Source organism: Bos mutus, chromosome X, assembly GCF_027580195.1.
Source record: "Bos mutus isolate GX-2022 chromosome X, NWIPB_WYAK_1.1, whole genome shotgun sequence".
NCBI classification, from domain to species: domain Eukaryota; kingdom Metazoa; phylum Chordata; class Mammalia; order Artiodactyla; family Bovidae; genus Bos; species Bos mutus.
Genome location: NC_091646.1, coordinates 17,279,248 through 17,294,574, shown reverse-complemented (window position 1 = coordinate 17,294,574; position 15,327 = coordinate 17,279,248). Strand labels below are relative to the sequence as shown.

Here is a 15,327-nt window from a genome sequence, read left to right as displayed (position 1 = left end):
TCTCTGCCCTCTGTCCTCCAGGAACTTGCACATGGCTCCCAGTGGTTGAAGACCCTGAATTATGATTCTCCGCTGATCCTGAATAAACCCATCTTTGCTGTAGTCTTTTTCTTTCAGGTCAACAGCAAAATCATGCCCTTGATGCCCTTCTAGGCATCATGCCCTTCCAGGTTTCTTTACCTGAGTTACAGTAAACAACACAGCCTGTGGCCTAGAAGGCAGGGGCCCAGCTTCAAAATATGGTGTTAAAGAGGTACTGATGAAAGGCCACCTGAGGAGGGTATGGGCAATAAAGGGAACAAGAGAGTTTTTTAAATGCAGCCAGGACTATATGCGGAGGAAAAGTAGAAATTGATTTGCTTTTAAAAAAGACAAGATTCAGAGTTTTAAATAGAAATAGAGAATGAAAAGACTTGTTTGGACTAACTGTAGTGGAATACCTCAGTAGAAAGTTGGCACGGTAGCATTCATTATTAAGGACAAAGGCAGATAAAGCAAATGTAACAGAGTGGACCTCTTCTTCCCTCATGATTTAAAAACAAAGTGGAGAGATAATTAGTCACAAGAATATGAATAAGTCCATTAGTGTTCACAGAATGGAATCTGGGAAAATAGAACTGATGGAATTCAGTGAATTGGCTGTCCAGGGTAGTTTCTGTTCATGCACATGGTCTTAGGTAAGTCAAGCTGGGAAACTTAACACTGCCTCAAAATCCTGCTGCTAGATTTTAAATTAGTGTTAAAACTTAGTTGTCATTAAAGTTGTGACGTTTACTCCTTTTTCAGTTCATTCAGCAAGTATTTTCTCAGTGCTTCTGTACCAGATACTGTTTGAGATACTAGGACTGTATAAATAAACACAACAGTTGAATACACCTGCCAACATGAAGCTTTCATTCTAGCAAGGTGGGAAAAAGTAATAGTATAAGTAAGACTATTATATGATACCTCAGATGGTGAAAAGTGCTATGAAAAATAATAGAACAGGATACAGTGTCTAAAGTGATGGGGTTGTGGGGGGAGGCAGGTTGACATATTAATAGACGATCAAGGCAGGCGTCATTGAGAGAGTGATATTTGGGTAAAGACCTGAGAGGAGGTGAGGGAGTGAGCCTACAGGAACCTGGTAGAAGAATCTTCAACATGCAAGGAACAGTCAGTCTAAGACTCTAAAGTAGAAGCAGTTGTAGCACGTGCAAGGAATAGCTGCAGGGCCAGGATGGTTGGTGACCTGAGTGTGAGGGGAGAGCAGGAGGAGTGGAGGTCACAGGGTGGGGCAATCGGGAGGGCCTTGTAGGCCACCAGAAGGAGAAAGGCTTTTAAGCAGTAAACATTTAAGTCAATCAGCATTTTCTGATTCTTTACTGAGGATTGTAAACTCTCATTCAGTCCCAGATACAATTCTCTTTGGTTTCTTCCTTCTGGATTCCTGAGGTGGAACCATGTTCCTTTTGAAGCCCTAGGGAGGAGTAAGGTTTTCTGCCAGCAGATATCTCCATTATCTCGGATAGTTACCATTCAATGTTGGGTAAAAACAATTTAACTTATTTTTCTGAGCCCTTTTGACACAGAGGAAAGCAATACGTAAATCTCGAATGTTTAATATACCCGGGAGAGGATAAAATGAATTGCTTACCAACATATTGCTTCCAAAATTCAGTCTATAAAGAAAAAGAGGACAAATTAATGGTACTATTTACAGTGTTTTTGATTCCTTCTCTATTATAGTATTTATAATATATATACATGTATAGATTTTTAAAATTCTAAAGGGAAATATGGTTTTTTTCCCTATTTTTCAAAAAGGTTTTTCTATTCTTTGTTCTGCATCTGAAGGGTATTATGTGGAAATACTCACAGTTTTCTCAGTGTTTTCAAAAACTTCTCGTGCTTCTTCAAAACTACATTTTTCTTCTTTACATTCTCTCTCAAGGTTCCCTCGAACAAACTCTTCCAATTTACCTGAATTGTACCTCTTTGGCCGATGGAGAATTTTGGTGGCATTTTCACGGTCAAGAAAAACTGAAATTTAAAAGAACTGTTTAGCTTTAGAGGAAAGAAAATATCATGAAAATTAAATACATCTCTTAAGAAAGGCTTTGTTTTTTAATCCAAGTAATCCCCAAACCAGTTTATCTTTGGGGCATGGAGCCAAAATCTATGATGTTCTCATGAAACTGTATACATATTGAGATTTAGGAATTAAAATTCAGTTTTACTTTTAGTCAAGAGAGCTCCAGTAATAAAAGGTCAGATTTTCAATCGTATTTGAATTTACTCTGGATGAAAAAGAAAGTTCTCAAGTAAGCAGTTAACTTCACACTTCGTCATCATTTGAAAATAGCTAATTGCAGATCCTTGCAAGGTGATCCATCACCCTGGCCGGGCTGTGTTTACAGGACGCAGTTGCCCAGATGACTCGGCAGCACGTTTCTTTTGGAGGAGCGGAGGCCTAAAGACAATCCCGGTGTCTCACTAGATATTAAAGAGAAACCCCTGCATTCATGTTTTTTATTTTTTCAAACTTCAGACTCACAACCCCTTAAGTTTGCATGTGTTCTAGGAATTTCAGTGACATATGTCATTCTCTCGGATTCAGGATGTGATTTATTTTAGCTTTGACTGCCTAGCCTGTAGGAACACTCCTGAACACTGGAGGATTAAGGTCTCTAACCTAATTCTCCACCCCTTCCCCCACCACCACTCTCCAATCTCAGTCTCTTCTTTCTGTTTCACTCTCTGTCTCTGTGCATGTGTCTTTTTCTAGATAGAGAGATATAGATATAGTATCTATATTTATAATTAATGACAGGAACTCAAGAAGCTGCCTAGAGTTATTCCTTTCCTTAGGAGAACATCTGATAGCATCTCAACAGGACAAGGTGTTTATAACATGAACTTTCCAGGGCATTTTGGGACTGTTTTCTTGTTAGTGCCAAAGAGGGAAAAAAAGAAAGGAGAAGAAACAACTAAAGTCCTTTATTTCCATTGCAGCTGTTTGCTTTATGGAGCCTGCTGATCCCTTGATAGTCTCTCCCTTTTCTCTCACTCCTCAAGTCCCCTTGGGCTTTACTTTCCCCCCGAATTTAGCTTAGACTTTTTCTCTTCAACTCTTCCTTTGTCAACTTTCTCTATTTCCTTCACCTCTTCTTCAGTACTTAATGCCCCACAGTCCCAACTGCTACGTCAGACAGCCAGGTGCCCTGGGAGAAAGCCACAAGCTGCCAATGGGTGCCATGGCATATTGATGCCTCCCAGCCTCCACCATGCCCTCCTCTCTGCTCCTTAGTTCTGTGCTTGGCCCTGGGCACTCCTACAGTAGCATCTGTGTCTGTATCCATTTACAGTGCGATCTAGTGGAAAAATAGGGGTTTGGAGGCAGAGCAGACACACCTGGATTTGAATCACATGTCTTACCAGTTATTGGCTATGAGACCTCAGGCAAGTCACATAATCTTTGCAGCTTAACTTTGTCAAGTGTAAACAGTAGTATCATCAGACTGTCTGCCTCCCAGCATTGCTGACAGGATCAGTGAGATCCTGTGCAGGCTGGTGTGTGGTGGTTATCTCTCTTCCTTTCTACTCCTGTGTCTGGTCTGCCTTCTTCCTTTTCTCAATTTCCTTTTTACTTAATGCACTTTTCTGTGGCTCTTTCTCTTCTTTACTCCATCTGTATAATTAAATGACTCCTGTCAAGATCAGCACTGACTTCCTAAAGGATAATTTTGAACTTCTCTATTTGCTGCCTGCTCTGAAACACTCCTAATTGTTGATCTCTCCCTTCTCAGGGTGCTCTTTCCATGAAATCACTCTCTCCTGGTTCTCCTCTTTGCACTGGCTCTTGCTTTTTTTAATTAATTATAATGAGAGGCTAATTATTTTACAATACTGTGGTGGTTTTTGCTATACATTGACATGAATCAGCCACAGGTGCACATGTGTCCCCTCATCCTGAACCCCCCCGCCACATCCCTCCCCACCCCATCAATCTGGGTTGTCCCAGAGCACCAGCTTTGACTGCCCTGCTTCATGCATCCAACTTGCACTGGTCATCTATTTTACATATGGCAATGTACATGTTTCAATGCTATTCTCTCATATCATTCCACCCTTGCCTTTTCCCACATAGTCCAAAAGTCTGTTCTTCACGTTTGTGTCTCCTTTTCTGCCCTGCATACAGGATCGTCATTACAGTCTTTCTAAATCCCATATATATGCATTAATATACAGTATTTGTCTTTCTCTTTCTGACTTTCTTCACTTTGTATAATAGGCTACAGGTTCATTCACCTCATTAGAACTCACTCAAATGCATTCCATTTTATAACTGAGTAATATTACCATTGTGTATATGAACCACAACTTCCTAATCCATTCATCTGCTGATGGATATCTAGGTTGGTTCCATGTTCTAACTATTGTAAATAGTGTTGTAATAAACGTTGTGGTACATGTGCCTCTTTCAATTCTGGTTTCCTTGGGATGTGTGCCCAGCAGCAGGACTGCTGGGTCAGATAGCAGTTCTATTCCCAGTTTTTTATGGAATCTCTACATTGTTCTCCATAATGGCTGTACCAGTTTGCATTCCCACCAACAGTGTAAGAGGGTTCCCTTTTCTCCACATGCTCTCCAGCATTTATTCTTTGTAGACTTTTTGATGATGGCCATTATGACCAGTGTGAGATGATACCTCATTGTAGTTTTGATTTGCATTTCTCTAATAATGAATGATGTTGAGCATCTTTTCATGTTTATTAGCCATCTGTAAATCTTTTTGGAGAAATGTCTGTTTAGTTCTTTTGCCCACTTTTTGATTGGGTTGTTCTGGTATTGAGTTTGATTGGGTTTTCTGGTATTGAGCTGCATGAGCTGCTTGTATATTTTGGAGATTAATTCTTTGTCAGTTGTTTCATTTGCTATTATTTTCTCCCATTCTGAAGACTGTCTTTCCACCTTGCTTATAGTTTCCTTCATTGTGCACTGACTCTTGTTATTCACCCACCACTTGAATCTATTCATTCCCCTTCTTCTGCCTGCCCCATGAGGTTCAGTGTTCTCCCAGGCTCCAGCCACCAGTTTCAGCCTTGTTCTTCTTCAATCCATACATCTTTGTCAGGGCCAGGACTGGGTGAGGTGAACAAGGCCCCTAGGACACAGAATTCAAGGAGGCATGCTTGCTCAGGGTATGCAAGTATTTTTATGCCCTTCGTGCCCTTCTTGCCTCACCCTAGTCCAGCCCTAAAGTGTTAGTCACTCAGTTGTGTCCGCCTCTTTGTGACCCTATGGACTGTGTAGCCTGTCAGACTCCTCTGTCCATGGGATTCTCCAGGCAAGAATACTGGAGTGGGTTGCCATTCCCTTTTCCAGGAAATCATCCTGACTCAGGGATCGAACCTTGGTCTCCTGCATTACAGGCAGATTCTTTACCATCTGAGGCCCCATCTGAGTCCTTTCTTGATTCAACACAATTTTCTGTGCACTTACTCCTGCCAGGCACTGTACTAGGTGCCACAAGATTCATGCTCACTCCCTGGATCCTTACACACACACGTTGTTGTAACTGCCGTGTATATGACAGTGAGTTCCAAATATCTACCTCAAGTCAGATAGATCTTTGGAATTCCAGATCATCTTTCCAACTTGAAACTGTACATCACCATGTGGCTGGTAAGACCTGATGTTTCCTTAATATTTCTGTCATGCTGGATGGACAATGTGCTCAGTGTTTGCATCCATTATTTCATTCCCTCCTCACAGCTGTTTCATGAGATAGGTGCTGTCATCTCAGGTTTATAAATCAGAAAAACAGAGGTTCAGAGGTTCAGTTACTTGCCCCAAGTAACTCATTAAAGTGTGACTGTCAGAATTTAGTCGTGGGCAGTCAGACTGCCCACAGTCCATGCTCTTAGGCACTGGGCCATATCCTAGATGCTCAAGGACGTGTTCTTTCCACTTCCTCTAAACCCTTTCCCTATCCATACCCAGATGGTTAAGTCATGTCATTTCTAGTCAATACTTCCATAGTGTCACTTGAATTCCCTTCCCTCTTCTTGTGCCTTCCCTGGATGATTGCAGTGGCCTCAAGACTGGTCTCCCTGTGTCTGGCCGTCCGTTCCTCACACAGTTCATGAGAATGTTGCCACGCCAAGCAGCCTAAGTCAGCCGTCAGTGGTATTCATGTTTACACTTCTGATAACTCCAAATTGCATTCTTTTGTCCAAACTCCTTAGTTTAGGGCCTTCCTTACCTGATGCCCTGACCCTGCCTCACCTGTCATATTCAATATTGAAAGAATACTGAGTTCCTGAAAGATATCACATTTGTTGTGAATCTAGACCTCTGCACATGAGTGCTCCTCTCTGCATAGAATGCCCTTAATCAGGCATTTTAGTAGAATGAACCTACTCATTTTTTAAGACCCGCCTCAAAATATTGTCCCTCTGTCAGTGTCCCACCATTAATATGTTCCTTTCTCTATGCCCCTTTAGTGCCTGGTATGCATCTTATCACGTATTGAAATCTCTCACCTGGCCTCAGGGTACTTTATATCAGAGAGGGAATCTGATTTATCCCCAAGCCCCTCGTACCTTGTGATGGTACCTGGCACCGTAGTAGCCACTGTGTTATGGACTGAAGCTGTCTTTCATTTTATTTCATTCATTCATTCTGAATGAAAGGCAGCTTGTAAAGTCCATACACTTTACAAAACTGAATTGGTGGCACGAAGTAGTTTTGATTGCAAAATTCTAAATTGATGCAGTAATACCTAAGGGCAGCAGCCATGAAAATGCAACATCTCTGTGAAAATCATTCATAGAACCTGCTTTTAGAAGCCAGTGACAGTTTAACAGCAGAGGAGAGCACTGCACCGACACTGTCCATCCTTAGGGAAAGCCCCCTGGTGCTCTGCTCAGGGACCTAATATCTCTGACTATGAGGACTCCACTGCCTTTCTCCTTACCATTGTCAGAGGGTCATATATTTAACCCTTCAAGCTTATTTATTCTTTTCATTATTTACCAAGTTTCTGAAATCCTAGTCCTTTTTTTTCTCTGAATCTGTCCTTTTTTCCTACATCTGAGATCTTCAAGTGTGCAGCAGCCTTCTTAAAACCTCCATCACCTCACCACTTATGTCGAAGGAAGTTTGGATCCTTTGTCCTCCTAGATCTCACACTGATGAGATGTGTATAAAGACTTAGCTTTATGTTCTACTTTGTGAATGTTACCAGCTAAATTTCTTTATTGCTTGACACTGCCCAGTTTGCTGGTTTAATTTAACCTCTGCATTCATGTGTCATTATTTCTGCATTTCAGTGTGACATCATGTCTGGAGTGGGAACCACAGGGCCAGTCTGCTTTCTGGGGATGCTTCGGGTTGGCACCCCTGATCTTGGCACTGTAGATTTGAGTATAATAGGTTGACAAGTAAGTGTGATAAATGCTTCCTGTGAGAACATGCTGTTTGTCTAAATGGGGTAGTTTCTTCTCTGTGTGCCTGCCTTTGGGGAATACATAAAGTCACTGAAGTTGTGGAAGAAAACCAAGTGATGTAAATTGCATTGACTAAATTTGTACTCTTGATGTCAATTCTTGGATTTGCTTTGATGTCCTAAGAGCTCAAGTGAGCATTGAATTTCCCCCTGTGTCAACTCCGAGATGTTTGGAATCAGACAAAATAATTTCTTTCTAACCCATGGAAAACTTCAGTGATAAATAACAACTTATTACTAGAAAGTTTGTTTGTATTCTAAGACTATCAGTTGAAGGTGTATGATTTTATAGACTTTAAAAATTAGAGGTCTGACTCATTAAACAGTTCTAAAATTTTGAACCATGTTATATGTCTTAAAATCAAACTTTTTGTGTAAGTAAAACCATTGTTTTTGCTCTGTTTCCCATTTTGCTTTCAAAGTAATGAGTAAAGAACCCACAAAATGACAATTAATTTTTCTCCAAATTCTGCTGTTTCCTTGTTAAAGCATTTTCCCCCTTTTAATTTTTTTTTAAACCAAGGAGACAACTATTGTCTAAGGAATTACATTGTCAAATCATAAGCCCAACAGTGTCCATTTAAAAAACATACTATAAATATTGTAAATCTATTTAATTTTTAAAATGAGGAAGACATAGCTACCAGAGAACCAGTACTTACTAACCCATAAGCTAACTACTAGGATCATAAATATTGTGGTCAAATCCTGTAATCATTATATAATGAAGAAGACAGCCCCAGACGTTTCTGTATCTAAAATACAAGCACATTCAATGTAACTTTATAAAGGAAACAAACCTGTACATTCAGCACTGAGTAGATATCCTAAAAGGCAGATGGTGACGAGGCCCGGTGATTCTGCCATGATCATGTTCAGGCACCACATAACCTTTGTTAGTAGATTGTGCAAGTAGCAAGGTTGACCAATTGTTCCAAAGTACAAGCTGAGCTGTATTTACTTCTGGGAAACAGCGTCTATCTCCCTCAGTGGGCTGTTTCCAACGACCTCTTGGATTAAATGGAAAGAGGAGGCAGTGGCCATCGTTAAACTTCACCTCTGATTCCATGGGCTTCTGTCACTGTGGCTGACCTGGGACTGAAGCTTGAACTGACCCATTGTTAGAATAGGGGAAGGTACAATGGCTGCTGTTGCTGTGGCAGCAGAACTCATCTTAGGATCCATTTTGTCCTTGTCAGGGAACACTAATGTCATATAGTTGAAAGGTAAAGAGATTGAAAGAATGAAGTCATTTTGTCACCCACCTTAAAACGTTTCCACTGCTTATATCTGTTGAGTCACCTGGTGGATCTTTTATCTTCCTCCTCATAATGAGGAGTTTATAAACTTCACTGTGCTGTGTACGCATATGGTGAAGCAGATGGGCTCTGTCTCAGAACATATGTATATATGTTTGAGTGTATATATGTATGCATGTATACTTATGTATAGAAAATAAATGTATAAATATTATTATATAATAGTTCATATTTATATACCACTTCACATGTAATATAAAAAATTCATAATAGTATGGCAACATTTACCTGCCATTCTTTGTGCTGCTGTTGTGATACATTTTATTTCCAAATGTTATAAACCCTATATTATTATTCTGCTTTAAGCAGTCAACAGTCTTTCAAAGAAATTTTAAAATGAGGAAAAATATATTTAGTCACATGTTTACCATTATGATATTCTTAATTTTTTTGGTAGACCCAAATTTCAATCTGCTATAATTTTTCATCATTATGAAAAATTTTCATTAACAATTTTGATAATATAGGCTATTTTATGACAAATTTTCTCAACTTTATTTGAAAATGTCTCCATTTTACCTTCATGTTTCAAATTTGGCTGCATATACAATTCTAGGTTGAAATTTTTTTTCAGCACATTAAAGAAGTTATCCTATTGCCTTCTGGCATGCATTGTTTCTGATGATAATGCAGTGAATATTCTTCTCATTTATTTTTAGCAATTTGACTACAGTGAGCCAAGGTATTCTTGGGGTTCATTGAGGTTCTTGAATCTGTGGCATTAAAATTAGGAAAATTCTTGTACCTTATTTTTTCAAAATTTTGTTTTAAAATAAAAACAGTTATAGGAAATTGCAAAATCAATACAGAGAGGTCCCATATACCTTTCCCTGTGTTTATATCTTATATAAATATAGTAGTATAATATCAAAACCAGCTAGTGGACATTGAGTGGCTTATTTTATGTATATAATTCTAAGTGATTTTATCACAGGTATAGAAGAAAACTTCTGTCATCACAAACATCTCCTTTGTGCTACCTTTTTTATGATCACACCCCTCCCCCTCCTTCCAATTATTTCTAACCCCTGGCACAACTGATCAGTTTTCAGTCTCTATAGTGAGAATGTTGTATAAATGGAATCATAGGGTATGTGACCTTCTGAGATTCGCCCTTTTCATCCAGCACAATGTCTTTGAAATCCATCTAGATTGCTGCATGTTTTAGTAGTTGTTTTTTATTGCTGAGGAGTATGGATATGTGAACCACGAACTTCCTGATGTTCAAGCTGGTTTTAGAAAAGGCAGAGGAACCAGAGATCAAATTGCCAACATCCACTGGATCATGGAAAAAGCAAGAGAGTTCCAGAAAAACATCTATTTATGCTTTATTGACTATGCCAAAGCCTTTGACTGTGTGGATCACAGTAAACTGTGGGAAATTCTGACAGAGATGGGAATACCAGACCACCTGATCTGCCTCTTGAGAAATCTGTATGCAGGTCAGGAAGCAACAGTTAGAACTGGACATGGAACAACAGAGTGGTTCCAAATAGGAAAGGGAGTACGTTAAGGTTGTATATTGTCACCCTTTTTATTTAACTTATATGCAGAGTACATCATGAGAAACACTGGGCTGGAAGAAACACAAGCTGGAATCAAGATTGCCGGGAGAAATATCAATAACCTCAGACATGCAGATGACACCACCCTTATGGCAGAAAGTGAAGAGGAACTAAAAAGCCTCTTGATGAAAGTGAAAGTGGAGAGTGAAAAAGTTGGCTTAAAGCTCAACATTCAGAAAACGAAGATCATGGCATCTGGTCCCATCACTTCATGGGAAATAGATGGAGAAACAGTGGAAACAGCGTCAGACTTTATTTTTTGGGGCTCCAAAATCACTGCAGATGGTGACTGCGGCCATGAAATTAAAAGACGCTTACTCCTTGGAAGGAAAGTTATGACCAACCTAGATAGCATATTGAAAAGCAGAGACATTACTTTGCCAACAAAGGTTCATTTAGTCAAGGCTATGGTTTTTCCTGTGGTCATGTATGGATGTGAGAGTTGGACTGTGAACAAGGCTGAGCACCAAAGAATTGATGCTTTTGAACTGTGGTGTTGGAGAAGACTCTTGAGAGTCCCTTGGACTGCAGGGAGATCCAACCAGTCCATTCTGAAGGAGATCAGCCCTGGGATTTCTTTGGAAGGAATGATGCTAAAGCTGAAACTCCAGTACTTTGGCCACCTCATGCAAAGAGTTGACTCATTGGAAAAGACTCTGATGCTGGGAGGGATTGGGGGCAAGAGGAGAAGGGGATGACAGAGGATGAGATGGCTGGATGGCATCGCTGACTCAATGGACATAAGTCTGAGAGAACTCCAAGAGTTTGTGGTGGACAGGGAGGCCTGGCATGCTGCGATTCATGGGGTCGCAAAGAGTTGGACACGACTGAGCGACTGATCTGATCTGATCTGATGGATATGCCAATTTGCTTGACTCTTCACTTACTAGGGACATTTTTATTGTTTCCAATGTTTGCTATTGCAATAATGTTTTCAACATTCATGTACAGGTTTCTATGTGGACATAACTTTTAAATTTCTCTGGGATAAAAGTGTAGGAATGCAGTTTCTGGGTCATGTGAGAGTTGAATGTTTGGTTTTTAAACAAACTGCCAAGCTGTATTCCAACATGGCAGTACCACTTTACATTCCAACCAGCAATGGATGAGTGATCCATTTTCTCTACATACTTTCAAGCATTTGGTATTATCATTTTTTATTTTATACATTCTGATAGGTGTGTATTTAGACCATTTATATTGAAGATAATTATTAATATGTTAGTACTTAAGTCTGCCATTTTATTGTTTGCTTTTTCCCCCTTCTTGTTCTTTCCTCTATTCTCTTTACATGCCTTTTTGTGGGTTACTTGAAAAAAAAATTTAGAATTCCATCTTGATTTATTTATAGAGGTTTTTAAAAAGTGTATCTTATTGTATAATTATTGTAGCTTTTGCTCTGAGTTTTACAATATACACATGTGACTTATCAGAGTCTACTGGTATCAGTATTTTAACACATAAGTATGAAGCCCTACTTTCATCCATTAATCTTCTCTACTTTTAAATATCACTGTCATGATAACCAGATAATGCTATTTTTGTTTTAATTATCAAATATCATTTATAAAACTCATGAAAGCTTCCCTCGTGGCTCAGATCATAAAGAATCCGCCTGCAGTGTGAGAGACCTGGATTTGATCCCTGGGTCGGGAAGATCCCCTGGAGGAGGGCATGGCAATCCATTCCAGTATTCTTGCCTGGAGAATCCCTGTGGACAGCAGAGCCAGGCAGGCTACAGTCCATGGGGGTTGCAAAGAGTTGGACATGACTGAGCAACTAAGCACAGCACAGCACATGAGGAGAGGGGTAGTCTACCAAATATATTCATATCTCTGCTCTTTCTGTTGCTAGATCTTCCTATCAATTCTTTTATCATTTGCTTCTCATTGAAGAATGTCCCTTAGCCATTCTTTTAAGATAAGTCTGAAAATGCTTCTATTTCCCCTTGATGGTTGAAGGATAGTTTTACTGGATATCAGATTTGTGGTGGACAGATTTTTTCCCTGTAGTACTTGAAAATGTACCATTTCCTTCTGGCTTCCATGTTTTCAAATGAGAAATCTACTGTCATTCAAACTGGTCCTCCTCTACAGGTATTGTGTCAGAGTTCTCTAGCAGCAATCAAGCTTTTGTTTTCTTTGTCTTTAGTTTTCACAGGTTTAGTTATGATGTGCTTTGGTATGGATTCTTTTGGCATTATACTGTTTGGGGTTCACTCAGCTTCTTGAATCTATAAATTTGTCTTTTTTCCAAAATTTGGAAAATTTCAGCTATTATATCTTTGATTCCACTTTCTTTTTCCTCTCCATATAGGATTCTAATGACACAAGTGTCGCATGTATTTTATTGGTCCACAGGACTCTCAGGCTCTATTAGTCTGTATTTTCTCTCTCATTAAGTACATTCTGTGAATTCACTTTCTGGTAAGCCCTCTTTTAAGTTTACTGAGTCGATCTGTCATCTCCACTCTGATTTTGAGCCTCTCCAGAGAGATTTTTTTTTAAGTTATTCTTTTCAGCTTTATATTTTCCATTTTCTTTTTTTTTTAATAAGCTTTTCCACTTTTGCCGAGATTTTCTATTTTAAAATTCTTTCTGAGATAATCTGTAGTAGATTGTTGAAACATTTTTATGATGCCAGCTTTAATATTCTTTTCAGATAATTCCAACATTGATTCATTTCAGTATTAGTGTCACTTCATCCTCTTTTCTCATTCAAATTGTGATTTTCCTGTTTCTTAGCATGATGAGTGGTTTTCAATAGTATTCTGGACATTTTGCCTATTACGTTAATAGACGCTGGGTCCTATTTAGCAGGCAGTCACTCTGACCTATGACCCAGGTCATGGGATATTTTTCTGGGCTTTGATGCCAATTCAACTTTTAGATCCTTTTGGGATTATTTTGGTAAATAAAATTCCAAGTCAGTTAATATTATGATATGGAGGCTATCTGCATGTGCCTGACCCAGTTAGCCATATCCTTTCAAAACAGAGAGCTTTCTCCAATTGATAGCAAACGGAGAAGCCAGAGATGTTCAAAGTATGTGACAGATTTGATGAAGCATTGGTGGCTTTGAAGTTGCCTGGGAGGTGATGGGACGTGTGGAAAGACCAAAGAGTGGTCTCTAGAAGCTGAGAGCCAGCAAGAAATCAGGGATTTCAGACCTATGTGAAGTGTGTTAGTTGCTTAGTCATCTCTGACTCTTTGTGAGCCTGTGGACTGTAGCCCACCAGGCTCCCCTGTCTATGGAGTTCTCCAGGCAAGAATACTGGAGTGGGTTGCCATTTCCTTCTCTCAGACCTGTAGCAAAATGGAATTCAGTTCTGTCAACACCCTTAACAAGTCTGAAAATGAGTTATTCCCCAGAACCTCCAGATATGAGCCTAGTTGTCTGACACCTTGACTTAGGCCTTAGGAGATCCTAAGCTGAGATCTTACATGAAATCCCTTGCTCTTTCGTTTACTAAACTGTGACATAATAAATGGGTATTGTTTTAAGCCAATATGTTTGTAGCAATATGTTATGTGACAATAGAAAACTAAAACTCTATCATTAGTATTTTCATTTGTGCTAAACTTTGCTTTCTTCCTGAAGTTCTTTTTGAACTGTTGGTACCTCTGGGAGGATAAACAGATACCATCTTGAGAACATTAATTTGAGATTATAAAAGCTTTATAGTTTTAGCTTTTATATTTTACTCTGTGATATATCTTGAATAAATCTTGTATATGAAGTGAGGTTAATATTTGAGGTTAATTTTTTCTTCTTTATGAATATGGATTGCTCCAGCACTATTGATTGATAAGACTATTCTTTCCCCCTCATTTTAGCTTGCTGCCTTGGTCAGAAAACAATTAGTTCTGTTCATGTGAGTTTATTGCTGAACTCTGTGTTCTGTTCATTTTGCATACATTTTAATTTATATGAATGAGGGTATAGTAAAAGTTTTAAATTCAAATCCATCATTTTAAGATCCATTTTTGGGACTTCCCTGGTGGTCCAGTGGTTAAGACTCTATGCTTCCATTGCAGTGGCCATGGGTTCAATCCCTGGTTGGGGAGCTAAGATCCTGCATGCCACAGCCAAAAAAAAAAAAAAAAAAGTTAAAAAAAGACCCATTTTTATTGCTCTGCACACATCTAGTCTGATGCTTCTAACTGCTGCCTGGTGTATATACATCATTTTTTTCCTAGCTTTCCCCCCAGTGATTGGCATTTCAGTTCAGTTCAGTTCAGTTGCTCAGTCATGTCTGACTGTTTGTGACCCCATGGACTGCAGCACACCAGGCTTCTCTGTCCATCACCAACTCCCAGAGTTTACTCAAACTCATGTCCACTGAGTCAGTGATGCCATACAAACATCTCATCCTCCGTCATCCCCTTCTCCTCCCACCTTCAATCTTTCCCAGCATCAGGGTCTTTTCAAATGAGCCAGTTCTTTGCAACAGGTGGCCAAAGTATTGGAGCTTCACCTTCAGCTTCAGCATCAGTCCTTCCAATGAATATTCAGGACTGATTTCCTTTAGGATGGACTGGTTGGATCTCCTTGCAGTCCAAGGGACTCTCAAGAGTCTTCTCCAACACCACAGTTCAAAAGCATCAATTCTTCAGTGCTCAGTTTTCTTTATAGTCCAACTCTCACATCCATACATGACTACTGGAAAAACCATAGCCTCGACTAAACGGATCTTTGTTGACAAAATAATGTCTCTGCTTTTCAATATGCTGTCTATGTTGGTCATAACTTTCCTCCCAAGGAGTAAGTGTCTTTTAATTTCATGGCTGCAATCACCATCTGCAATGATTTTGGAGCCCAGAAAAATAAAGTCAGCCACTGTTTCCACTGTTTCCCTGTCTCTTTGCCATGAAGTGATGGGACCAGATGCCATGATCTTAGTTTTCTGAATGTTGAGTTTTAAGCCAACTTTTTCATTCTCTTTCACTTT

General features: G+C 39.4%; 1 protein-coding gene across 2 annotated transcripts in view; it reads right to left on the bottom strand.

The window, feature by feature from the left end:
- F9 (coagulation factor IX) overlaps positions 1-8,380 on the bottom strand; it is a 32,413-nt gene extending 24,033 nt beyond the window's left edge. For both annotated transcript variants that reach the window (XM_005896897.2, XM_005896898.3), the window contains exons 1-3: positions 8,293-8,380; positions 1,859-2,022; positions 1,637-1,661 (exon numbers count right to left, since the gene is read on the bottom strand). In XM_005896897.2, the coding sequence (XP_005896959.1) occupies positions 1,637-1,661; positions 1,859-2,022; positions 8,293-8,380 (277 nt within the window). The remainder of the gene's footprint in view (positions 1-1,636; positions 1,662-1,858; positions 2,023-8,292) is intronic.
- Between the last annotated feature and the right edge of the window lie 6,947 nt (positions 8,381-15,327).